The sequence below is a fragment of the Equus caballus genome, chromosome 6 (genome assembly GCF_041296265.1).
Source record: "Equus caballus isolate H_3958 breed thoroughbred chromosome 6, TB-T2T, whole genome shotgun sequence".
NCBI classification, from domain to species: Eukaryota; Metazoa; Chordata; class Mammalia; order Perissodactyla; family Equidae; genus Equus; species Equus caballus.
This window is the reverse complement of record NC_091689.1, coordinates 86,543,494-86,568,573: the sequence shown is the minus strand read 5'-3', so window position 1 is coordinate 86,568,573 and position 25,080 is coordinate 86,543,494. Positions and strand designations below refer to the sequence as shown.

The window sequence follows — 25,080 nt, the reverse complement described above, 5'->3', positions numbered from 1 at the left end:
CTTTTTTGTTTTTCCCCTGCTTTTTCTCCCAAATCCCCCCAGTACATAGTTGTATATTTTAGTTGTGGGTCCTTCTAGCTGTGGCTAGTTGTGGCATATGGGACGCCACCCCAGCATGGCCTGGTGAGCATGCCATGTCCCCACCCAGGATCCAAACCAGCAAAACCCTGGGCCACCGAAGTGGAGCATGTGAACTTAACCACTCGGCCACCGGGCCGGCCCCAAAGAGAATCTTAATATGATGGTGTTTGAGGAGCAGAGACAACATTAGAAACATTGAGAAATAGTCTGAAAGAAAGACTTCAAGGGACAGAGACAAGAAGGGGGACAAAAATAGAGTTTGGGATGAGACAAAACCAGAGAGTGAGAGAGAGAAGGGAAAGATGGACCCATGGATACACACAAGACCAACACCCAACAAGAAAGAGAACTTGGAAGAGGAGGTGGGAGCACGGGAGGTTCCAGTTGTGCCAAATTATTTCCTATCTCTCCTCCTGGCCCCATTTCTGGATTGGAGTTATAAATAGCGGAGAGTTGGAAAATATCCCCACTCCCTTTGTTTCTGTCTCAGTCTAGGGGCAAGGGAGAGGACGAGGGACAGGCCCGTGGGTCCCTGTGGAGATCCCTGCGAAGCCGAAGCCGCAGCCGCACCCAGACCCGGCCCTGCCGGCCCAGGGCTCTGCCCCTCCCCCTCCCCTTCGGCGGCTGGGAAATGCACAGCCGTGGGAAGGGCCGGGGACCTGGAGACATCATTCCCATCCCTTTGCCTCTTGGGTCCAATCTCTTTGTCTCTGCCCTTCGGTGACACTCCACTTTTCTCCCAGCTTAGCCTCGTTTTCCTGTGTCACCTTCAGTCTTTTTCTTGTTCTCTCCCTTCACTCCATCCCTTGTTGACCAAAACTCTTGCCTTTCCTTCTCCATCGCTTTTCTCTTTCAGTTTTCCTTCGACCTGCCTCCTCTGTTCCCCTGAATGGCGACCACGTGGCAGCACAGCCTTGTCACTGCCGGGCTCTGGGGGTTGGGATGGGATGGGGTGGGAAGTGGTTTGATTCCAGCAGCCTGAGGGGTGTTGTATGTGACCGCATGGGGAGAAGGGAGCACCAAGGGACCGCGGGGACCCAGGCCGAGACCCCTCCCCTTTCATCTCCTTTCTTCCTGTCTGCGTGTGTCTGTTACCAGACTGTCCTTTAGCCTCATCCACTTGTCATCTCTCTCTCTCTTTTCTCTTTTTTGGCCCCTTTCTGTCTGCACGTCTCTCTCCCTCCCCATTCCGACTTGCGGGCTTGGGCAAGAGTTGGGGCGGGGGGGGGGGGCGGGGAAGGGGAGGAGGGTGCAGACGGGAGCTAGGGGGAGCAAGGCCGGTTCCCACCCGGAGCCGCTGGCCCGGGCGTCCCAGTGCGACGCCGGTGGCCTCCACCTGCCGGGAGCGCGGGGCGGGGCGGGGCGGGGCGGGGCGGGGCGGGGCGGCCCCGGGGGCGGAGGCGGGAACCCGAGCTGACGCCCGGCCTCGGCTGCGGCAGTCGTCCTAGCAGGCGCTGGGGCGGCGGAGCGGCGGCGGCGCGGTGGCGAGGCGAGAGATGGGGAGACCCCTGAAACACCTGGAAGACAGCGAGACTCGAGACCACAGACCCGCCTGGGGAGACCTGGGGCTCCCGGCGCGAGCGAATTTCCTTGCGCTCGTGGGGAGCGCTCGAGGGGTTCGCCCCATGGCCGGGACTTCGGGCCGCGATCCTTGGGGGGCCCTCGGGATTTGTTACCTTCTTGGCTCCCTACTCGCCGGACTGCTTTCCCCAAGGGCTGTCGCCTTCAATCTGGACGTGATGGGCGCCCTGCTCAAGGAGGGCGAGCCGGATAGCCTCTTTGGCTTCTCCGTGGCTTTGCACCGTCAGTTGCAGCCCCGACCCCAGAGCTGGTGAGTCACCGCAGCCGCCCAGAGTCCCCCATGCCCGAGCCACAGATCCCCCGACTCCAACCCTCTCTCTCAGTCTTCTAACCCCACCAAGACTCAGGCTGTCCACAGATATCCCGCACCCCAACCTTGCCTCCTCTGTCTTGGGTCTGGAGGCACACCCTCAGGCCCTGAGACCCAGGGTCTTGCTCTGGGGATGAGCTGGAGAGCAAGGTCCTTGTCTGGGCAGGGAACTGTCTCCTTTTGCTTTTCCCCCAACTTGTATCCTTGCTGCAGTCCCAGGGTCTGTGGCTCTACTCCTTCAGAGGGCTGAATTCCCTCAGGGAGGGCCACTGGGCATTTTGTCTCTGCTTGGGGCAGGAGGAGAGGGAGAAGACAGAGAGGTTGAAGGTGCCAAGAGAGGGATGGAGGGTAGACTCCAGAAATAACTTCCTGCCAGAGCATTGCCATGGCGTGGGATGAGGGCAGCAGGACACTGGAGGCCAGGAGACACCCACCATTCTTGTGGCTCAGACCACGGGGAGGTTGGGAGAGGACCTGGGAGGGTCTGGCAACCTGCACTAGGTGATCTGGTGATAGAGAGTGAAAAACAGAGAGAACAGAGCCCCCAAAAGTTTTAGCAGCAGCAATAGCAGCATCCGCTGCCACAGTAGCCACGAGAGAGATCCAGGAAGGATGCTGGCTGGGCTGTTCCGCTTCCTCCTCCTCAGGAAATTTCTAGCTCCAGGGATCTCAGCAGTGGGGGACGGCAGGGAGGAGTGAGGGGCAGAAGATAATTCTAGTTATTTTCTAATCAGTTCAGGACCCATGGGAGAGGGACACACGTGTGTGGGGCCTGTGACTGTCATGCTTCCTGTACTATTAGCTCCAGCTACATGTGTGGTTTTAAAAAGAGAGACAAGGGGAAGGAAGCTTCCCACCCCCTCTTTCCAGGGGGCTTCTCTCTCCTAGACCAGAGCCTAAGCTACACTAAGTGTCCATTACTGGGATCAATGCCGTCCATGGGGACTGTCTTCTCCTGCTACTGCTGGCCTGGGGGCAGAGGGTAGGGATGGAGCTCATTTCTCTTTCTGCACTCAGGAAGGAGGGGCTAGCTCTAATCTTTCTTCTTCCATTATTCCTGTCATCAGGGAGCAGGGTCAGTGGTCCCCCAAACTTTGGGAGAGAGAGAAAGCAACTGACTTCATCTCTTCTTCAGCCTTCTTTCCGCTTCCTTCCTCATCTCTGTCTCACTCCCTCCCTCCTTCCACCATCTGCCAGACTTCCAGGGCTGGAGACCTTTTTAGGACATGCTGAACTCTCTGAGCTATTTCCAGGCAAATTCTAGGTTATTTTTAATAGCTTGGCCTCTTGTGATTTCCCCCTCTTCTCTGATGGTGGCCCCTGATTCTGTCTCCCAGAGCCAAGCTGGGGGCATTCCCAGAGGGGCCTCACTGCCTAACCAGCTTTTGCTGCAGCAGAGGGCGCTCTGCTGCCTGGTGGCATGTGGGAGACCAGGTACCTTGCTGAGTCCCCAGCTTTCGAGCTGCACGTCGCCTTTCCCGGCACTCCCTGATCAAAAGACCTCACCTGTTTTGATGTCTTTCAATCTTGCCCTTGGATGAGACTTTGAAGTCTAACCTTCTTTGATCTGTGGTTTCAGCCTCATTTACATTCTTCCACTATCAAATGGAGATAAACAATAGTTTATCTACCATACTAAGTTGTTGTGGGGATTAAGAGTTCTTAATACAGTGTAGGTAAAACCTTTAGAATTGCACGAGGCACATAGCAAGTGCTAGCACGTGTTAGTACTATTATTCCTGCATTGCGATCCACAGAGCTGGAGAATAGATTTAGGTACTTACAGCAGCGAGCCTGGGTCCGAAGGCTTGGCTAGAACACCCTCAGGCCGAGCCAGCCTTCAGGCCGAGCACCCTCCCCAGAGGGCCACCCAGACTGAGAGTCAGAGAGGCTGGACTTGGGTCAGAGCCCTGGAGTGCGTGGAGAATCGAGAGGTGCAGGGGTGGTGGACTCCTCCTTCGCCTCCACTTAGCCAGGCTCCCAGGGAGTCCCTCTGCCTCCAGCTGCCAACAGGTTTTTGCTTTTCTCTCTGCTGTGGCTGCAGCTGTGGCTACTGTTCTGTCCAGAGGCGTGGGGTGGCTGGGGATGGTGGGATGAAGCCAGCAAAGAGTGTGGCTGGGGCAGAGGTGGAGGAACTGGAGAGGCTGTGTGTGGGAGCTCTGGTTCTAGGAGGGCGGGCTGGTCTGTTCTCCACCAAGAATGGGGCTGGGTGGATCTCTGCGCTCAGCTTCTTTCCTCCATATGGATGCCTCCCCTCCTCCTTACGCTCTACTCTTGACCTCCAGGGGAGATGTGAGCATCGAATGCCGACTGTTAGCTTCTCCCTGTGCTTAGCTATGCACTGACCAGCTGAGGCACTGGGTGTCTCTGTGAGTCCACATAAAGTGTGGGTTCAGCAAAGGCATCCGGATGCCTCCTATGGGGCAAGCGCAAAGATGAGTAAGACAGCCCTAGTCCTCTGAGAGGTGGCCATCTCTGTATTTGGAGGTGGGGGCACTGTGGACTTGTCTGAATGTTGGCCATGTCACCTGGTTTCTCTTCTGCTTGGGGTACCCTTTCCTCCCCTTCCTCCTCTTCCTTTTCAGGAGTGTTATTGGTGTTCTGGAGATGGCCAGTCATTGAGTGTGGTGGAAAAGGCGTGGCTACTGGAGTCAGGCAGTGTAGATTCAAATCCCAGCATTCCACTTAGGTCTCTGAGTGATTTTCCTCCTCTGAAAGCCAAGAAAAGGGGCCTTGCAGAGGATCGTTGTGAAGATTAAGTGAGATAATGCATGCACCTTGCCTAGCCTGGTGCCTGGCCATAGGTAGAGAGTGATAAACATTCGTTCCTCTCATCCTGGCATCCAGCCTGGGGCCTGACCCAGAGCAGGTGCTGAATCAATGTGACTTCCCTGTGTCACCAGTGCCTGAGACAGGCTCGGGAGCTGATAGGTTCTCAGTGAGCATTGTTAACGAATGGTGTTGAATGTATGCCCTCTTCCCTGCCCCTCCCACCCCCACCTCTTGACACTGGCTCTGATGCGGGATGACAGCTGCTACTAGACTCCGAGGAGTTGTGGGAAGCGAGAATGGCTCTGTGCCCTCCCCTCCTCCTGCCCCATCAGAACTGGCGCAGTGCCCCACAGATGCCTGTCTGCAATTCTGCCCCCCACAGCCTGGGGCCTCGCTCCCTAGCGAGGGAGAGGGAGGAAGGGAGAAGCCTTGAGGGTTGCCCTGCTGCTGCTTTTGGGTTTCCTTCTTTGAAGAGAGAATCCTCGTAGCCGGCTGGGCGCCGATCACCTCACCTCACCCCTCCTTCACTCCTGGCCTGGGGTTCAGCCCCAGGGGAGCCGGAAGCCTCCATTCCCAGCACATTCCTCCCCCGGGGAAGAAGCCTTGGCTGTGATCATGGAAAATTGTCCTGCCAAGAAAGTTGTAGCTGGGAAAGTATCTGAGGGGGAGGTAGGAGAGAAGACTGGGTGGGGGCAGGGAAGGGAAGATCATGGCTGTGGGGAGGACAAGGAAGGATGGGGATTCAGGATGTGGGGTAAGATTGGAGACAGGGGCCGGTCTGGTGGTTTAGTGGTTAAGTTCGTGCACTCTGCTTCAGTGGCCTGGGGTTCACAGGTTCAGATCCTGGGCAAGGACCTACACGTTGATAAGCTATACTACAGCTCATCAAGCCATGTTGTGGCGGCGTCACACATACAAAAAACTACAGGGAGATTGGCATAGATGTTAGCTGAGGGACAATCTTCCTCACCAAAAAAAAAAAGAGATTGGAGACAGAATGAGAAACTTTCACCCACCTCCATGGCAGCTGGACTGACGATAGAGTCCTGGGCTGGCAGGGTTGCTGGGGTCTTTGCTGGGTCCCTGATGTAGGGGTGGGGGAAGCTGGCCCATATCTAGCCTCTTGCTTAGCCTCCAAAGCTGGTCTCTGGGCCACCTCATGGTGCCAGTCTGGGCCCCTGTTACTTTTGCTCCCAGCATTCCTGGCATTTTTGGGGGGGTTTCAAGTGGACTAGGGTTGAGGAGGAGAGCAGAGCTTGGGGATGGGGCCAAGGGGCAAGGGGAAGGCCTGGGCAGGAACAGGTGCTGGGAACAGGTGGTTCTTTCAAACCAGCGGTGCTGGCCAGGCTGCTTGGGTTGGCATGTTTGTGTGTGTGGGTATGTTTGTGTGTGTGTCTCTACTGTGCCTGTTTGTCCCTCATCCAGATAGTGTGTGCGTATGTAACGTGATGATTGCATGGCCGAGTGTACTCATTACCCTTCCAGGCCTTGGAAAAACTGACTCTTGGCCCTTCTCCTTAGTCCTTCCGCAGTGTGCTGGGTACTGAGGGCTGGGCCTGGGCAACTCTGGGGAGATGGAGAGCTCTGGCCCCTAACTCCTCCTCTGCCCCATTGTGCAGGCTGCTGGTGGGTGCTCCCCAGGCCCTGGCTCTGCCTGGACAGCAGGCGAATCGCACCGGAGGCCTCTTCGCTTGTCCCCTGAGCCTGGAGGAAACTGACTGCTACAGAGTGGACATCGACCGGGGAGGTGCGGGCCCTGCGGGGTGGAGTGGGGAGCCCACGAGGAGGGGAGGAGAGGACTTGGCCTCCTTCCCTTCCCTAATTCCCAGTGTCCTGCCTCCAGCTGATGTGCAGAAGGAGAGCAAGGAGAACCAGTGGTTGGGAGTCAGTGTTCGGAGCCAGGGTCCCGGGGGCAAGATTGTTGTAAGTACTGCTTCTTGTGACTATAGGCAAGGATGGTGTGGGTGTGTGTGCACACGCCTGAGTGTATGGCATGTATGTATATGCATGGATGTACTTACAGAACACAGGTTGGGCATATGGTCTGATGGTCTGATTCCTAGGACCTCAGGGAGATGTAGAAAAGTGTAAGACATGGTTCCTGTCCTTATAAATTTGAAACCATCTCACCATTCATCCATCTAGCCATTTGTCAACTCCTGCTGAGAATCTTTTAAGCATCAGGCATTGTGCTCGTTACTGAGAGAGGACATGTACAGACGGGGACAGTTCTCAAATAACCTACTGCGTGTTATGGAGATTCTCATTCTCTTCTTCTGTGTCTGGTCCTCTCGGTATCATCACTAACGTGCACAAATGCACAATTAATAATACAAGTCACTACAGGGCAGAATATGGCTAATATTAGATGAGTGGTATAGTCCCCAGTGTGTAAAAGTCTGAAGACTCCTGCAGGTGGGGGAGACTTGAGCCAGGCTTTCAAGAATGAGCAATACCTGGAGAGTGGAGAGGGAGGAAGTCCTTTGCAGATGAGGTGATGGCACTTACAAAGGTCTAGCGACAGGATCAAACTTGGCGTATTGGGGCCATGATCAAGGATCAAGGCGTGATTATATGGCGTGATCAAGGAAGCACGAGTTCCCTGTGCTGGCTTAGTCGTGCCTGTGGGTGCCCAGGCAGAATGTGGAACAAGGACTTCTTCCTGCCAGGGCAAGGAAGTGGGTGCAGATGGGATAGTGGGTTATGTACATACCTGCCCAACACTGGACTGGGTGGTGGCACTCAAGTGATGCTTGCAAAGGTGTGTGTGTGTGTGTGTGCGTGCACACAAATCAGTGTCTGCCAAATATCTGCATGTGGGCAGCGTAGCTCAGGCAGGTCCCTGGCACACAGTGGGAGACCCCTCACCCCTTCCTCCCATAGACCTGTGCACACCGATACGAGGCGCGGCAGCGAGTGGACCAGATGCTGGAGACGAGGGACGTGATCGGTCGCTGCTTTGTGCTGAGCCAGGACCTGGCCATCCGTGACGAGTTGGATGGTGGGGAGTGGAAGTTCTGTGAGGGGCGCCCTCAGGGCCACGAACAGTTTGGGTTCTGCCAGCAGGGCACGGCCGCTGCCTTCTCCCCCGACAGCCACTACCTCCTCTTTGGGGCCCCAGGAACCTATAACTGGAAGGGTGAGTCACTTCTTGGGAAGGGGAGAAGGCAGCCAAAATGTCCTCTTACCTCAGAGACGGGATGGGGGCAGCACGTGGCCAAGCATGCCCAGTGTTCACTGCCGGCTAACTCCGGGCACTGCCACACCTTCACCCCCATCATGCTGGAGCACACGGAGGGGGGTGTCCCCACTCCTTTGAATGGCTGAGTGTTCCTCAACACGCTGGCATGAGCCCCCACACGCACGGCTGGGCCTGCCTGCCCGGCAGGGGCCTGCATGCTCCGACACGGCAGTCTATACCTCATCACCCCCATTCCCATCTCTGCACACTGCCGCTGGCTGAGCTGACACCCGGTGAGTGTGGTGCTGAGTCTGGGGGACCCCAGGAAGCTTGGGATGGGGAGGGGGTGGATATAAGGCTGGAAAGGAGAGGAGGTCCCTGTGTGCCTTCCTAACTCAGTGTCCGGCCTGAGGGGTGCTCCTTGCTCCTCTCCCTGGCACTAACAGGTCTGTCCTTGCAGGCACCGCCAGGGTGGAGCTCTGTGCCCAGGGCTCAGCGGACCTGGCGCACCTGGACGACGGGCCCTACGAGGCGGGGGGTGAGAAGGAACAGGACCCCCGCCTCATCCCGGTCCCTGCCAACAGCTACTTTGGTAGGGACCCCTCCCGGCCTGGAGCTGCTCTAACCCTCTGCTCCTCTCTCCTGCCCTCCCTCTCCATGCTCCCCTCCTTCTGTCTCCGTCTCTGTCTCTCTCTGTCTTTCTGTCTCTGGTTCTTGTCTCTCTGGTCTCTTTGTCTCTCTCATTTTCTTTCTCCACCTCTTCCTCTCTTACCTTCTTCTTCTTGCCTTTCTGTCTGGCTCTGTCTCCCCACCCCGTGGTCCCTCCTCTGGATGTCCCTTCCCTGGTGTCTCCCCCCTCCCCGCCCCCCGCAGGGTTGCTCTTTGTGACCAACATTGATAGCTCAGACCCTGACCAGCTGGTGTATAAAACTTTGGACCCTGCTGACCGGCTTCCAGGACCAGCCGGAGACTTGGCCCTGAATAGCTACTTAGGTTTGTAAGCTCCCACCCATGTCCTTCTGGGCCCTGGGGGCTTGACCTGGCCTCCCCTCCTCTCCTTCCCTCTGTTCCCCAAACACACAGCCAGGGAAACACGTCGGCCCCAAAATACAGAGAAGAGCTGGGCCTAGTGATCAGGCCCCAGAAGAAGAGGCCCCAAGGGTGGTAGCCTAGGGGGCTGTGAATGGGGGTCTCTGTGGAGGAAGAACCAGGTGGGGTGAAGGGGACAGGGCTGAGACTGTACTGGGAAGGAAGGAGGCTAGACCTCTAGGGGGACTTTCTCTGAGGAATGGATGGTGGGCACGTGCGGGAGAAAGGTCTAGCCATGTTGGTAAGTCCCTCTCATTGTCTCATCTGCATCCCTCTGCAGAAGAGGAGGAAACAAGGCCTGGGAGAAGTTTGGGTGTATCAAGCTCCTCCCCAGTCCTCCTTGTCTCCCCCCATCCATGTGAAGACTTCCTCTCCCTGCCAGGATGGTGGGAGTGGGGGCAAAGAAGGTGCAGTGGATGGACCAGGGCCTCCTGGGTGTGCAGCGGGGAGAGCTGTTCCCTGGGCATCGTGTGGGGGTGCCACGCCCAGCTCCTGCCAGTGCACGCAGCCTCCTGTCCAGTCGTCTGGGCTTCTCGGCCGTTGTCCTTCTCTTCCTCCCCCGTCCCTGAGGCTGACCTCATTGCACTTCTTGTGCCAAGCTCCAGTCTCTGGCAGTGGGAGGGCTGCCAGGCCTCTGGAGGGGGAGGAAGCTCCACCCAGCTGTAGTGGTTACAACTGGGAGGGCACCTGGACCTGTGAGGAGGGGCGGTGGGGAGGAGCTGGACACACGCTGGCTCCACGGTCTTTCAGGGAGTGCTCACTGGTAAGTCACCCCCTCCCAGGTTTCTCCATCGACTCAGGGAAGGGTCTGGTGCGTGCAGAGGAGCTGAGCTTTGTGGCAGGGGCCCCCCGTGCCAACCACACGGGTGCTGTGGTCATTCTGCGCAAAGACAGCGCTAGTCGCCTGGTGCCTGAAGTTACGCTGTTTGGGGAGCGCCTGACCTCCGGCTTTGGCTACTCACTGGCTGTGGCTGACCTCAACAATGATGGGTGAGAGTGGGAGAGGGGAGAGTGGGACAAGGCTGGGTCCTGGGGATGCGAGGGGCCTCTGACATTTCCCCCTGACTCCCCCGGCTGGGGAGGACCCCGCGCTGACTGTCCCCCTCTCTCCATAGCTGGACAGACCTAGTAGTGGGTGCCCCGTACTTCTTTGAGCGCCAAGAAGAGCTGGGGGGTGCTGTGTACGTGTACCTGAACCAGGGGGGTCACTGGGCTGAGGTCAGCCCTCTCCGGCTCTGCGGCTCCCCTGACTCCATGTTCGGGATCAGCCTGGCTGTCCTGGGCGACCTCAACCAAGATGGCTTCCCAGGTGTGGCTTGGAGCTGGAAAGGCTCAGGGGAGGGAGGGGCCAGGGGCAGGATGGGGGACAAGCCTCAGAGGTCAACGGGGATTCTTCTGAGCGCTCAGGGAGAGAAGCACCCTGGACTCACATCCATTTACCAGCTTTGTGACCTTGGTCAAGTTACTTAACCATTCTGAGCTGGTGGTATCTGCAGAGTGGCTGAGAGGATTAAAAATGATGTATATAAGGTGCCCAGGATTTAGTCGCCTCTCAATAAACTAGAAAACATATGACATGGAACTGAGTGACTGAGGGAAAGTTGGGGTCTGGACCTTGTCACCCCCCAGTCTGATCACCTTTTTCCCATGCCCGCAGACATCGCCGTGGGGGCTCCCTTTGATGGGCATGGGAAAGTCTTTATCTACCATGGGAGCAGCCTGGGGGTTGTCGTCAAACCTTCCCAGGTGAGGGGAGTGGTTGGGGTGAGGGAATGGGTTGGGTGGGATAAGGGGGCCTGGCAGCAGAGGCCGGGGCAGGCAGAGGCCTGGGGCTGATGGGCTGCGGGGAACTGACGGTCTGGTCCTGCAGGTGCTGGAGGGCGAGGCTGTGGGCATAAAGAGCTTCGGATACTCTCTGTCGGGCGGCCTGGACGTGGATGGGAACCATTACCCTGACCTGCTGGTGGGCTCCCTGGCCGACACGGCCGTGCTCTTCAGGTGAGCCCACCCGCTCCTCCCTGAGGCCCTGAGCCCCACTCTAGTGCCAAATCTGAGGCTGAAGAGTCTGCCCACCTCCCCTCTTTCCTAGCCTCATGTTCATGTTTCTTGTGCCCTCAACTCCCCACTCCCCAGGGCCAGACCTGTCCTCCATGTCTCCCACGAGGTCTTCATTGCTCCACGAACCATCGACCTAGAACAGCCCAACTGTGCTGGTGGCCACTCAGTCTGGTGAGGCGGGATCCAGGGGGAGGGCGGGGGAGCCTCTGGAGTCCAGTTTTCCCCGGTTCCCCCTTTCTCTGTATAGTTTGAGGCTGGGGCTGAGGCTGGGGAAGGGGGGGCAGGGTGGGGGTGGGGCCCTGGCCCATGAGCCTTGTGACTCAGGAGCTGCCCTTTGCCCCCACAGTGTGGACCTCAGAGTCTGTTTCAGCTACATTGCAGCACCCAGCAGCTACAGCCCTATTGTGGGTGAGTGAGGTCCCCCTCCCACCTCCCACCCCGGTGGGTTTCAGGATGGGTCACTCCGAGGTGGAGAGAAGGCCACCCTGGGGACAGGCTCAGACTGGAGCAGGTCCCCAGCTCACTGGCTCCTCTCCTCTCCCCGCATGCCACAGCCCTGGATTACGTGTTAGATGGGGACACAGACCGCAGGCTCCGGGGCCAGGTCCCCCGTGTGACCTTCCTGAGCCGTGGCCCGGATGATCCCAAGCACCAGGCCTCGGGCACCGTGTGGCTGAAACACCAGCATGACCGAGTCTGTGGAGACACCCTGTTCCAGCTACAGGTGGACACTGACCCCTTGGCCCCTGAGGGTCGCTGTCCTTGCATGGTCTCTTTTTCTTGCTTCCTCTTCGCTTCTTCCCTAACATATCACACCTCATTCTAAAATCTCAACTTTTGGGAGCCTCCCTTACGGGCTGACCTCCTCCTTGTCTGCTGCCTTCTTGTGTCTCCTGTCAGGTTCTGTAATCCCTGGAGATGGAGGTGGCAGGTTCCCTTGTCACATCTGGTCCCCAAGCCCTTAATCTTGGGTCTCTTCCTTTCCTCACCCTAGTCGCTGTCCCTCCTCCTTGCTCAGTGCTCCACCTCTCCTTTTGTTCTTTTTTTTTTTTTAAAGATTGGCACCTGAGCTAACAACTGTTGCCAATCTTTTTTTTTTCTGCTTTATCTCCCCAAATCCCCCCAGTACATAGTTGCACATCTTAGTTGTGGGTCCTTCTAGTTGTGATCTGTGGGACGCCTCCTCAACGTGTCCCGATAAGTGGTGCCATGTCCGCGCCCAGGATCCGAACCCACAAAACCCCGGGCCGCCGCAGCAGAGCGCGTGAACTTAACCACTTGGCTACGGGGCTGGCCCCTCCACCTCTCCTTTGACTCCCTGAGCTTCTCGCCAAGTTTCAGGATCTGTCCTATGTCTGGCTGGGGCTTTGGGCAGGGCTAGGGCCTGGGGAGTGTTCTAGTGTCCATGTGTATCTTTTCTGTTTCCAGGAGAATGTCAAAGACAAGCTTCGGGCCATTGTGGTGACCCTGTCCTATAGTCTCCAGACCCCTCGGCTCCGGCGACAGGCTCTTGACCAGGGGCTGCCCCCAGTGGCCCCCATCCTCAGTGCCCACCAGCCCAGCTCCCAGCGGGCAGAGGTGAGCGTGGGCTCTGGTTGAGCCCGGGCAAAGGAGCTGGGAGGGCAGTGATGGTGGCTCTCCCAGTGACATTCACTCCTAGCTTGCAAAGCTCTTTCACATGTTGCCCCTATAGTTCCTTAGGTCTCCAGATGCTGTAACAAGTAGACCCCAAATGTCAAATGGTCCAAACGATGAGTATTCCTAGCCAGAGGGGATGGTGCTCCTCCATTCCAGCGGTCATTCAGGGGTCCAGGCTGATGGGGGTCTGTCATATTCAGATGTGGCCTCCAAGGTCCTAGGTTCTCTCCATCTCTGTCAGCTGGAAGGGAGAGTATGAAGCTCCTTGCACGGTTCCCATGGCCAGCTGGAAGTGGTGCCCTCCACTTCTTTCACATTCTAAACCTGGAACTCAGTTACATGCAAGGAAGGCTGGGGAAATGGGGTCTCACTGTGGACTAACCTGCTAGTCTCTACCACTGCCTAGTAACATTCTCATCGTTTTACTGATGAGGACACATCTCAGAGAGGTTAAGTGACCAGCTCAATATCACACAGCTAGTAAGCAGCAGATCTGAGAGATAAACCCAGGTTGTTTAATCCTGTGATACTCTACCCCACCATACACTTTGGCGACATGTTCGCCCCCTAGGAAGGACCCTCAAATCTCTCCCCAGATCCACTTCCTGAAGCAAGGCTGTGGTGAAGACAAGATCTGCCAGAGCAATCTGCAGCTGGTCCACGCCCGCTTCTGTGCCCGGGTCAGCGACACGGAGTTCCAACCTCTGCCCATGTGAGGAGGAGCAAGGGAGCAGGTGGGGTGGGAAGGCAAGAGTTCAGGCGGTGGAAGGAAGCCCCTCGGGAGGGCCAGGCAGAGTGGGGCTGAGCCTGCAGAGGGAAGGCGAGAGGCTGGGGAGGACCTGCTGATAATGCAGAGGACTGCAGGTGAGGGTCAGTGATGGGGCCACGGCCTCCCCTGGCAGGGAGGAATAATCCTTCACAGTCCAGATCAAAACATACAGTTTACACATCTCACTGCTTAGTCTTCACAACCCCGGGAGGTAGGAATTATTATCAGTCCCACTTTATAGATGGAGGATAGAGACCTGGAGGGGTTAAGATTTCTGCCCAAGGTGAGTAAGTGATGGAGCTGGAACCAGAAGGGAGGTCCCCTGACTCCCAGGCAGGTTCTCTTGAGCGAGCATGGGAAGACCTGAGGCTTGGATATGTGTGTGTGAGGAGATTTGGGGGACCCGGGTGGGAGGAGAGCTCAGGGATGGCAGGTGGGCAGTGTGTGCTGGGGGAAGGTGTTCAGATCGTAGCGTGAGTGGGATCTGACCCTCCAGGGATGCGGATGGGACAACAGCCCTGTTTGCACTGAGTGGGCAGCCAGTCATCGGCCTAGAGCTGAAGGTCACCAACCTGCCCTCGGACCCAGCCCAGCCCCAGGCTGATGGGGATGATGCCCACGAAGCCCAGCTCCTTGTCACCCTCCCTGCCTCTCTGCACTACTCAGGAGTCCGGGCCCTGGACCCTGTGGTGAGGACCTGGAGCATGGTGGGGTGGGCTCTTGGGGGGCTTCGGGAACCCAAGCTGACCTCTTCTTCTCTCCATGCTCCAGGAGAAGCCGCTGTGCCTGTCCAATGAGAATGCCTCCCATGTCGAGTGTGAGCTGGGGAACCCCATGAAGAGGGGTGCCCAGGTTGGCACATCTGCCCTTATCCTCATCTGAGCAGCTCCCTAACCCCTGACCCCTCCTCAAGCCCCCAGCCTCCCCTGACTCGAATCTGCATCCACCCTTGGCCTAGGTCACTTTCTACCTCATCCTGAGCACCTCAGGGATCACTATTGAGACCACAGAGTTGGAGGTGGAGCTGCTGTTGGCCACGTGAGCCTGGGAGGGCCAGGGTAGGGTGAGGGTGGGGGTCGTTGGATTGATGTTCTCCTGGAGAGGGCTCTGCTGTCCTCACCTGACCACTTGGGGTGGTATCTGTGCCCACTGCCCATGCTTGCCCTGCCCACACGCCAGGATCAGTGAGCAGGAGCTGCATCCGGTCTCTGCCCGAGCCCGTGTCTTCATTGAGCTGCCGCTGTCCATCACAGGGTAAGCCTCGCCCTGTGGGCACCCCCCTGGAGGGGCGGGCAGTGCCACTCCCAAATGCAGGCTTAGCGCTGCCTCGTCGAGCCTGGCCCCCCGGCCCTCCTGGCCCTCATGCCCCTCCTGGCCCCCCTGCCCCTCCTGCCCCTCCTGCCCCTCCTGGCCCTCCCGCCCCTCCTGGCCCTCCTGACCCTCCCTGGACGTCCCGCCCACTTGGACCTCCCGCCCCTCCCGGCCCTCCCGGCCCTCCCGCCCCTCCCGGCCCTCCTGGCCCTCCCGCCCCTCCTGCCCCTCCCGCCCCTCCTGGCCCTCCCGCCCCTCCTGGCCCTCCCGGCCCTCCTGCCCTTCTTGGCCCTCCCGCCCCTCCTGCCCCTCCTGGCCCTCCTGCCCCTCCTGGCCCTCCCGCCCCTCCTGGCCCTCCTGCCCTTCCTGGCCTTCCCGCCCCTCCTGCCCCTCCTGGCCCTCCCGCCCCTCCCGGCCCTCCCGGCCCTCCTGCCCTTCCTGGCCTTCCTGCCCCTCCTGCCCCTCCTGGCCCTCCTGCCCCTCCTGCCCCTCCTAGCCCTCCATCAGCCCTCTTTTGGCTCCTCCTTGCCAGGGTAGCCATTCCTCAGCAGCTCTTCTTCTCCGGTGTGGTGCGGGGTGAGAGCGCCATGCAGTCCGAGCGGGATGTCGGCAGCAAGGTCAAGTATGAGGTCACGGTAAGTGTCCTGGTATGTGGCCGCTCACGGTCTCCCTCCCTTCTTGGCACAGAGGAGAGGCTGAGACATGTCGCAAGTGCTAGGGCTCTTCTTCCTTACGGCAGACAGCGGGTTCAGGGCCTCCGCAGCTCCTGGCCATTGGCCGTGGGAAGGTGTGTGTGAGGGGCCTCAGTTGGCCAGTTTCTGGTCATCCCTGACTGGACATCTCACCTGCTGGTCTGGGGAGGCCATAAGGGCCCAGGCTTTTGTGCTGGGGACTTCAGCTGGGGGATGGGGACATAGGTGAGGGCTGAATCTCTCCCCAGCACTCTGCTCTTGCTTGGCTGGGGCCTCTCCACACCTCCCAGTGACGTCTCCAGGTTTTCCTGGGTTTGGGGTGGGCAGAGTGGTGCCTGGTTGGGTCTAGGATCCTGAGTCCTTGTTGAAACTATACTTCCTGAGGCTCTCCCCTCAGCCCTTGTCCCCTCCATCTCTGTGGATCCAGGGCCTGCTCAGAACCAAGCTCCCTCCCTTCACACTGCCTTGTGCCCACAGGTCTCCAACCAAGGCCAGTCGCTCAACACTCTGGGCTCTGCCTTCCTCAACATCATGTGGCCCCACGAGATTGCCAACGGGAAGTGGCTGCTGTACCCCATGCGGGTGGAGCTCGAGGGCGGGCAGGGGCCTGGGCAGAAGGGGCTCTGTTCCCCCAGGCCCAACATCCTCCATCTGGTGAGGCTCAGGCAGGGTGGGCAGGGGCTGCTGAAGCAGGGTGGAGGGCGTTAGACTCCCTGAGGCTGGGGGTGTGTGTGGGGTTGTGGGCCCAGAAGACAGCGGTGGGAGGAGATGCCATCTCAGGATTGCTGCGTTTGGAGGGACCCTCACTGGGCCCCCTCCCCACATCCAGGATGTGGACAGCAGGGATAGGCGGTGGCGGGAGCTGGAGCGGCCAGAGCAGCAAGAGCCTCGTGAGCCACCGGAGCCCAGTACGTCCTGGTGGCCAGTGTCCTCTGCAGAGAAGAAGAAAAACGTCACCCTGGTGAGGGCAGGGCCAGTGTGGGGCGGCCAGAATGGGGGTGGTGGGGTGACAGAGGACGCCGTAGGGAGGCATAGAGCTTCAGAGTGGTGGCTGTCCAGGGAGGCTGGCTTGTCAAGAGGTGTGATGGTCAGACACCTGGAGCTAGTTGAGAAGACATTCACATCACACCTGTGAAGCAGCCACAGGTCCCCCACACCCGCCAAGCGCTCACTCCATAGTGGACACTTGACCTGCAGCCTGTGAGATAGCCGCACAATCGATTCTCCTTATGTGTATGTTAAGATGACATTTTATAAGGGGTGGGATGGCGTTAGCCACCTTTGAGATCTGTTTGTTGTTCTTTTGAAGTCTTTCAGGACAAAAACCCAATTTGCATAAGGAAACCTGCTTGATTTTCACAACATCAAAAACACTAAGTTATTTGAAGTTCTAATAATTAAAATGACAGTATATTATATGTGATTCATTAAGTCTATTCCTTTTGAGCAGTTTGCCTCCTTTCTTTTCTTTTTTTTTGTGGTAAGGAAGATTGGCCCTGAGCTAACAGCTGTGCCAGTCTTCCCCCACTTTGTATGTGGGATGCTGCCACAGCATGGCTTGATGAGCAATGTATAGGTTCGTGCTGGGATCTGAACCCATGAAGCCCAGGGCCCCGGAAGTGGAGCACGTGAACTTAACCGCTATGCCACTGGGCCGGCCTCCTATAGTTTGCCTCCTTTTTTCTGCTTGTTTTACATAGTTTTGCTCTTTAAGTGGATTTATTGAGCAAATTAGCCCATACTCTATGCTGGTCCATTCTGGGATGGCCCTGGGAGTAAGAGTGTGGAGGGGACACAGGTTAGGGGGTATGTGGCCTGGTTGCCAGGAGGTGAATCCCAGGTGTGGAAGTGTGGGCGGTGGAGGTGAGGAGTCAGAGACTGTTTGCAGGGGAAGGTAAGCAGTTGGGCTGGCTCTGGTGTCATCTGTCACAGCCCGTCCCCCAGGGGCCCTCAGCTTCTCTGCTCCCCTGAGAGCGTGGCATGAAGCTGGGGGTAGCGTGCACTCGTGTAATTATGTGGATAGTCCTGCCTTCTCCGTGTGACTGATCCCCCCTGAAAGGCCTCCCTTTTAACCAAGAACTTTGAGACTGATTCTTTTACTTAACATTGCTTTCAGACAAATTGGCCAAGGATTCTTGAATTGCTCAGAAGTGGCAAAATAAAAGATCACTCAAAGAGTTCAAACACTCAAAGCCATTCTGTGTATGAAGTGTGATGACTAGAACACCATTTTTAGGCAAATGGGCTGCTAGGGGGGAGGGGTCACATGGATTTAGGTCAGGCCTGGAAGGAGCCTGAATGCCCTGGCGCTGCTCCGGCTCCTGGGGGCAGCCTCCTCCTTCTCCAGCAAGTTTGGGCTCAGCCTAGGAGTGTGGCTTTGATGAGTACGGACCTGGGTTCAAATATCTGCTCCACCGCTTACCAGCTTTGGGGCTACGTGACCTGAGGCAGGTTACCTGGCCTCTCTGAACTTTAATTCGCTGATTTGAGAAATGAGGATGATAATAATGTGCACCTTCTGAGGCACTTGTGAAGCTTAGATGAGGTAAGTACCTTGCAAATAGTAGGTGATCAATCAGTGGGACTGTCGTTAGGTAACATGAGCATCGAGTGGGGAGGCGACTGCCTGCTGCTGTCAAGTAAGAGACCTTCTCCCTGCTCCCCATGCGTTTCAAAGCCAAACTGCCCAGATTTGGGGTAGGCCACTATTTTGGACCACAGGGTTAGTTTGGGCGGACTTCCTGGAGGAGGGGAGTTTGAGGCCAGATAAGGAAAATGGGAAGACATATGAAGGGGAAAAGAGGGTCCAAGGGGTGGAGGCTCATGGAGGGATGGAGTGAAGGCCCTAGGCAGACTTTGTGTCTGTGTGGCTGCGTTTGTGAGGGTCTGGGCCCCAGGCAGGCCCAGTGGGTTGGGGACACGTGGCTCAGAGCCGTGCCTGTCCTGATCCCCAGGACTGCGCCCGGGGCACGGCCAACTGCGTGGTGTTCAGCTGCCCCCTCTACAGCTTCGACCGTGCGGCTGTGCTGCACGTCTGGGGCCGCCTCTGGAACAGCACCTTCCTGGAGGTGAGAGCACTGCTGGGGCCCCGGGCTGGGCGTCCTCCTCCCCAACTGCCCCTCCGGATGCCCTCTCCCCTCTTCCTCCTCCCTGTGCAGGTGCAGCACGCTCTTAAACCAAGACAGGCGGAAACCCCCTCTGTGTTGGGCACATTCCAATCACAATGTCGGGAGCTGGGGGAGGGAGGTGGCAGGGAGCATTTAGGAGCGGGGTCTCCTTCCCTGCTCCTTTAGGAGTACTCAGCTGTGAAGTCCCTGGAAGTGATCGTCCGAGCCAACATCACTGTGAAGTCCTCCATCAAGAACTTGCTGCTCAGAGACGCCTCCACAGTGGTGAGCTGCAGGGCTTGGCAGAGGCGGTGGGGGAACTCTTCTCTCCTGCCGCTCCAGCCCTTGTCCCCCTGACTCTCACTCCCCAGATCCCAGTGATGGTATACTTGGACCCGGTGGCTGTGGTGGCAGAAGGAGTCCCCTGGTGGGTCATCCTTTTGGCTGTCCTGGCCGGGCTGCTGGTGCTGGCGCTGCTGGTGCTGCTCTTGTGGAAGGTGAGGCTGGGGGAGGGTGGGGCCAGTGGGGGCTGGTTTCCCTGTCAGGCAGGTGGCCTTTCCTTCTGTGGTTCTGTCACCCACCCACTCACCCATTTATTCAGCAGATCTGCACTGAGCACGTACCTTGCATCTACCAGGGACTCTGTCAGGCCCTAGGCATTGCAGAGGAGTCAGATGCAGATCTGGTCTGCATGGATTTGATAGTCTGGTGGGGGTAGTGAGCCTTGTAGTCAAGGACAAGGCAGAAGGTACTGAGTCAAGAAAGTGCAGTGGGGGTTCAGAGGAGGGAAAGCTTGAGAGCTGGTGGCCCTGGGAAAGAAACTGGCCAACAGGGCCAACAGTGTGGAGAACTGCCTCCAGGGAACTGCCTGCAGGACTGAACTCAGGCCCTCCACATACCAGGCTCTGCATGGAGTCATTCTCATACACACACAGTGTAGACAGAATCACATTTGCATCTCGGCCTCCATGTAAAAGCACACATTTAACGCGTGTCAGTACAGGCCATCACAGCCATCACCAGAGGTCAAATCCTGAGCCAGATGCCACAGCTGGACCATGCGGAGCTATGCACATCCTTGGGGCTCTGTGGAGAATTTCACCATGACCTCCTTCCCGGACCAATCACAGACCAAACACACCCCTTCGTAGACATGAGTCATCAGTGGCCCAGGCCTCTGGAGCAGCATCCAAACTGTTGGAATCTGGCCAGGCCTAGGGGAGATTGATGCCTTTGTGAAACTGGCTCCAGGGGCCCTGCTCCCTGCTCCCATGGAAAAGGAACAGACCAGACATAAGGGCCTCCATCCTTCTCAATCTTCCCACCTTCCACATCTTTTGCTCCCCTCCTCCCTTGACATCCCAGTGTGGTTTCTTCCATCGGAGCAGCCAGAGCTCATCTTTCCCCACCAACTATTACCGGGCCCGTCTGGCTGTGCAGCCCTCAGCCATGGAAGTCGGGGGTCCAGGGACTGTGGGGTAATTGTGTGTGTGCATGTGTGTATGCGTGTGTGCAAATTTGTGTGTGCATATGTGGGTATGTATGTGTGTGAATGTCAGTAGAGCTCCCAGCATTCCAGGAACGTGCAGGGTGAAGAAATGAGATTGCATGAGGGTGGGGTGAGTCCCAGGACCAGGGGTGGGAGGCTACTGGAAGGGTGAGTATACATAGCTTGGGCCATGCACAGAGGGATGGTTGGGCTCATGGAGTATGAGCATGTGGGCATGCAGGGAGGTGCCATGCATGTCTTTCTATGGGCATGAGCTTGCAGAGACAAATGTGCCAGGAGATGCCACTCAGTCTGAGCATGTAGGAGTCTTGGTAATCCTGAGTGTGCATGTGCCAGGGGCACATTTCCACCTTGGTATGTAAGGGCCAGCATGTTCATGATTTAAGGAGAGGCTAGACCACCATATTCATGGATGAGAGGGCCCTGCCCTAAGGGGGATTCTGCCCAGTGTACACAGGGTGTACGCGTATGAGGCTTGAGAGGAATCATTTGGAGTATGCGGGGGTCTAGGAAGCCATGTTTTTCCTCAGATCTCATTTGTGTTCTCGAGGATGCTATTGAGTCTTTTAAAAAGCTTGGGTGGGTGGAAACCTTTGGGTCAGTGGTCCTGATGTTCCACCTTCAACCCCCTCTTTCAGGCATCAAAGGAGATGTCCTTGGTCCTGTACCTTGGGCCCCCTCCTGGTCTTTCTCTTGCTGTGAATGAGAACCCGGGGACCCAGCACTGATGGTGGCACCTGTGGGGCTGCTTACTGCACTAGATGCTGTCCAACCATCTCCTTTCTGCTGCAGTTGGTTCTCTCTGTCCCAGGCATGGTGGAGGCAAGCAGCTTTGCTGTGCTGGGCATCTGCTCCAGGGCTCTCAGCCCTGCAGGCTCCTCATGTCTGGCCTGGTGTCTTTACAGTTGGGATTCTTCAAGCGGGCGCGGTACCCCGAGGCCACCGTACCCCAGTACCACGCGGTGAAGATCCCTCGGGAAGACCGACAGCAGTTCAAGGAGGAGAAGACGGGCACCATCCTAAGGAATAACTGGGGCAGCCCCCGGCGGGAGAGCCCCGATGCACATCCCATCCTCGCTGCGGATGGGCACCCTGAGCTGGGCCCTGATGGGCATCCTGTGCCAGGAACTGCCTAGCTTCCTCTGTCCCAGTCTGGCTGTGGGTCCCCTCCACCCCTTCCCCAGAGATGGCTTCTTGGGATGGAGAGGGCAGAGCGGGTTGCTGGTGTCCCGTCAGGATTTGGCAAGATCCGTTTCCTCAGGGGCATAGACCTCGTCCCCCGTGAGGAGCACCCTGAAACTTCCCCTTAGAATGCTGTGAGATGAGAGGGGCACATCAGGGATGCGGTTAAGGGGTGGAGTGAGAAGGGCAGCCATGTCCTGACGCAAAGGTGGGGAGAAGGAACCCGTCTCCCTCCCTCTCCCATTCGCCCAGTGTAACCAGACCCCGAGGACTCGTCTCCCTGAAAGTGCCTTAGCCCAGAAGGTTGGGGAGGAGGCTGCATGGCTGACTCAGGAGCTCTTCCCTCTCTAGTGTCACCTCTCCTCTGACCTTAGTTTGCTGTATCAATCTAGTGGATTTTGTCTATTTATTAAAAACTATTTGAGGACAAAACCTCTGGCTTCTTAGCTGAGTCCTGCTCCTTCATGCTCAGGGTCTCCAGGACAGGCCTGATTCTCTTTGCACCCCCAGCTCAGGACAAAGGTGGGAGTGGGAGGGAGGGGGGTGCCTGGCAGGGATGCGTGTGTCATGACTTTCGTGACCGGTTCCTGGAGGCACATGGGTGTGGTCTCAGAAGGAGAGGAGGGGGACCGTTACCATGGGAACAAGGGAAAGGGATGGGGAGCTGTCCCAGAGGTGTGTGGGCAAGAATTGTTAAGGATACAACACAGTATAACTGTTTCCTCCCTGTGGTCAGGGTAGGAATAGAACTTTTTCACTGTGGACGGAAGGGTTGAAGTTAGATTCCCCCAGAGAGAGGTGGAGGAAGGGGGCGTGGGGGGAAGGGCAATGGCTTCTCTCTGGATCCCTGTCGGTAGAAGATAGACGTGGCCAGTAGGTGGGATTGTTCTGACTGGAGGCAGGACTTGGGGAAGAGTTATTTCACGGCCTTTCCCATGATGTGGGGCCCAACTGGTAGCCACTTGAGGGGAGGGGGTTGTCGTTCCATTTGGAGTTGAGAGAACCCGGTACTCTCCAGATCTTTCCAGGTCTCTCTGGTGAGGCAGCAGCCATCCGTGAAGTGTTTCCAGGTGGGCTCAAGCACTTGCTGCCACAGGAAGGCCCAGCTTCCACGCGGCTCAGCCACATGCTCCCAGAAAAAAAACACTCCTCCCTGGGAGAGAGGAGAGAGGAGAGAGTTAGTGTCACTCATCTGCTCCATTCTGCAACCTTCCTCTGACCTCACCTCCATCTGCTGACCAAGCCCGGTCAAACCTCTTGGCGAAGTGTGAATTGCTGGTCTGCGAATTTATGGAGCAAATCATTGGGTTCCTGACTTTTTCTGCAGCCCCTGGCTCCTACCCTCCCACTCAAAGCGCGTGTTAAGACCCCCCTGTGAGTGAGTGGGGACGACTGGTGAGGGATCTTTAAGGATGGCCAGAAGGACAGCACAGCTGAGGACAGACAGATGGGGAGATGGAGAAACAGGAGCAGAGATCTCACTGCAGACAGAGACACTCGCCCTGAGCTCTCTCCCCAGGCCCAGATACATACATCTGGGACACTCCTCAGCCAACTTCTCAGCCAGCTTCCTGGGGAACCCTTGAACCCGACTTCTGCCTACCGTGGGGGTGCCTCCAGCTCTCCTCTCTGTTCCCTCCCTGGGCCGTCTCATGCAGCCCTAGGATCAGAATTGACCAGCTACAAGCTGGTGACTTCCGAATCTTTGTTTCCAGGCTACACCTCTTGCTGACTTCCAGATGTGGACTTCCAGTTGCCTCAACAGCTTCTCTGCTGGCTGTCTCGGTAGCACCTCAGACCTAACAAGTCCAAAATAGGGTTTCTCCCATCTCAGCAAGTGGTACTTTCCTCTATCCTTCCCCACTCCCACCACAAGTTGCTCATGTCAGAAATCTGGAAACCATCCTGAACTCCTTTCTCTCCACACCCAGTTCAAATCTTATGGATTCTACTTTCCCTAATATCTCTATCCAGAACCCTCCTATTTTCCCTGCTCCCTGCACATCCTGCTTCATCCCTCAGATCTCAATTTAAACATCACTTCCATAGGTGTCCTCCTTCCCTCTCCCTCCACCGCAGCACCCCATCCTGCCCCATCGAGGCCCTGGTCACCAGCAGATGGAGTGGCGGGGGGTCTAATGTACTAGTGCACCCACCCCATGCTGGGTGCCCAGGACGCTGGGGTGGCTGATGCTCCATTTGCTTGTCCCACGCCCATGCCCTTCCCATTCTGCTCACCGGCCTCAGCACTCTGTAGACCTCCTGCAGGACCCTCCTTGGGCTCTGCACAGAGCACAGCACCAGGGTGATGACTACCACATCCATGGAGCTATCAGCCAGCTCTTTCATGTCCTCTCCGGGAGCCACCACAAACCGTTCGTATTCGAGATGTCTATTCTCAGCCATACTCTTGGTCAGGAACTTCTCAAAATTGGGGTTTGGGTCCAGGCAGGTGATCCTGCAGCCAGCTGGGTAGAACTTGAAGTTGGCACCAGTGCCGCAGCCCACCTCCAGCAGGGCCACCTTCCCCGAGGCCCCTGTAGGTACCTTTATCTGGCCAAAGAGCTCCCGTTTCTTGCTATCCATGACGCGGTTGCACTTGGGAGTCAGCACGGCCATCAGGTGGGGGAAGTACCTTTTGCACAGGGGCTGCCAGCAGCCCAGCAGAGCCATCAGATGCAGGGGCAGGGTGAGCAGCAGCAGCAGCAGCCGCAGGAGCTGGACCAGGGCGTCCATGGCTGACCAGCTCTGAGGGGTGCTTCCGGGGGCACTGGCCTTTTATCTCCGCCCAGCCATTGCAGACACGAGTCTCCCCGTCCTCTGGGATAGGACTTTGCTCCCTGTCTCCGGCTTGGAAATTTCCTCTCCGTCAGGGCAGAGGGTGTGTATGGAGTCCTCCAGAGGGTACAGGTCCCACAGCCCCATAGGCTCTTTAACAAATTTTACGTGGGGCGAAGGCACAGGTGGTGCCAGCGTGCCCTGAGTTCTGGGGCGCTCTGCTGACTTGAGGACAGTGGGATGTGCTGATGGTCTCAGAGAGAGCAGGAAGGGGGAGGGGTGAATGTCTCCAATCACCGCTTCGAGGGGGCCAACTGCTGGGGCCCAGCTGACTCATGGGGCGTATTCTGGCCTCATTCTGTCCTCAGGTTCTGTGGGCTGAAATCCTGCTTGGGTTCGCCTGGCACGCCCCCAGGGCTTTGTAAACTGCACCATGCTGTTGCCCCAGATGGAGGCCAAACAGAGCATTCAGCGGATTGGTGAGAAGAGGGGGAGGTGGCCGGCCAAAGAAAGGCATTTTCTCAACTGACCGGTGTTTAGTGTCAAATCCATGTAAGGCCCCAGAAATAGAAAAAAGAAGGGAGAAAAGGCAGAGTAGAGAAGAGTCAGGAGACCCAGGTTCTAGAGTTAGTTCTGCCATTAACTTGCTGTGTTCCTTTGGGCAAGTCTTTTTACTCTCTGGGCTCCGGTTTCTCATCTGTAAAATGGGGAGACGAGCAGAGACTGGATGGGCCTTACATGATTTCTAAGGTCTCCTCCTGCTCCCACCTTTGTGTGAACTAAAAAGAGTGGGATAAGACAGGGAGCAGGCGACCCTAGGTGTCCTTACAGCCCAGGACAATACTCCTGAGGCTTTGGGACCAGGCCAGAGGCTGCCACTGAGGCAGGGAAGTCTCAGAGCCCAGACTTTGGGGTCACAGGCATCTTAGCAGAAAGTCCTCAAATTACTAAGTGGTGACTTCTCTTTTGGCTGAAACTTCCCTCAGAGTCTTGGGGGAAGCTCCTCGAAGACAGTCCCGAA

The 25,080-nt window shown here is 57.3% G+C and overlaps 2 protein-coding genes across 10 annotated transcripts; one reads left to right on the top strand and one right to left on the bottom strand.

The window, feature by feature from the left end:
• The first annotated feature begins 1,455 nt into the window (after positions 1-1,455).
• On the top strand, positions 1,456-21,713 carry ITGA7 (integrin subunit alpha 7). 9 transcript variants are annotated; one of them, XM_023643745.2, is made up of 27 exons: positions 1,456-1,912; positions 6,364-6,491; positions 6,588-6,667; positions 7,628-7,883; positions 8,386-8,517; positions 8,799-8,918; positions 9,797-10,004; positions 10,130-10,323; positions 10,672-10,760; positions 10,885-11,012; positions 11,148-11,243; positions 11,419-11,480; positions 11,627-11,796; positions 12,501-12,650; positions 13,307-13,422; positions 13,976-14,168; positions 14,251-14,331; positions 14,438-14,517; positions 14,659-14,733; positions 15,323-15,425; positions 15,960-16,136; positions 16,312-16,443; positions 18,437-18,550; positions 18,776-18,874; positions 18,961-19,086; positions 19,955-20,067; positions 21,005-21,713. In XM_023643745.2, exons 1-27 carry the CDS (start codon positions 1,578-1,580, stop codon positions 21,063-21,065), a joined length of 3,618 nt encoding a protein of 1,205 aa, XP_023499513.2. In that variant the 5' UTR covers positions 1,456-1,577; the 3' UTR covers positions 21,066-21,713. The 9 variants fall into 9 exon arrangements, with proteins under 9 accessions (XP_023499513.2, XP_070127685.1, XP_070127686.1 ...); XM_070271584.1 differs by lacking the exon at positions 8,386-8,517; XM_070271585.1 differs by lacking the exon at positions 8,799-8,918.
• TMT1B (thiol methyltransferase 1B) lies at positions 19,555-24,466 on the bottom strand. Its single transcript, XM_001504773.5, has 2 exons — positions 23,520-24,466; positions 19,555-22,434 (listed from the first exon to the last, which is right to left on the bottom strand). Exons 1-2 carry the CDS (start codon positions 24,015-24,017, stop codon positions 22,198-22,200), a joined length of 735 nt encoding a protein of 244 aa, XP_001504823.1. The 5' UTR covers positions 24,018-24,466; the 3' UTR covers positions 19,555-22,197.
• Between the last annotated feature and the right edge of the window lie 614 nt (positions 24,467-25,080).

Coding starts and splice junctions, on each gene's coding strand:
- ITGA7 (XM_023643743.2), top strand. CDS start 1,578: ATGGGGAGACCCCTGAAACACCTGGAAGACAGCGAGACTCGAGACCAC. Junction 6,668..7,627: donor GTCCCGGGGGCAAGATTGTT/GTAAGTACTGCT, acceptor TTCCTCCCATAG/ACCTGTGCACACCGATACGA. Junction 8,518..8,798: donor CCCTGCCAACAGCTACTTTG/GTAGGGACCCCT, acceptor CGCCCCCCGCAG/GGTTGCTCTTTGTGACCAAC.
- TMT1B (XM_001504773.5), bottom strand. CDS start 24,017: ATGGACGCCCTGGTCCAGCTCCTGCGGCTGCTGCTGCTGCTGCTCACC. Junction 22,435..23,519: donor TCTACAGAGTGCTGAGGCCG/GTGAGCAGAATG, acceptor CCTCTCTCCCAG/GGAGGAGTGTTTTTTTTCTG.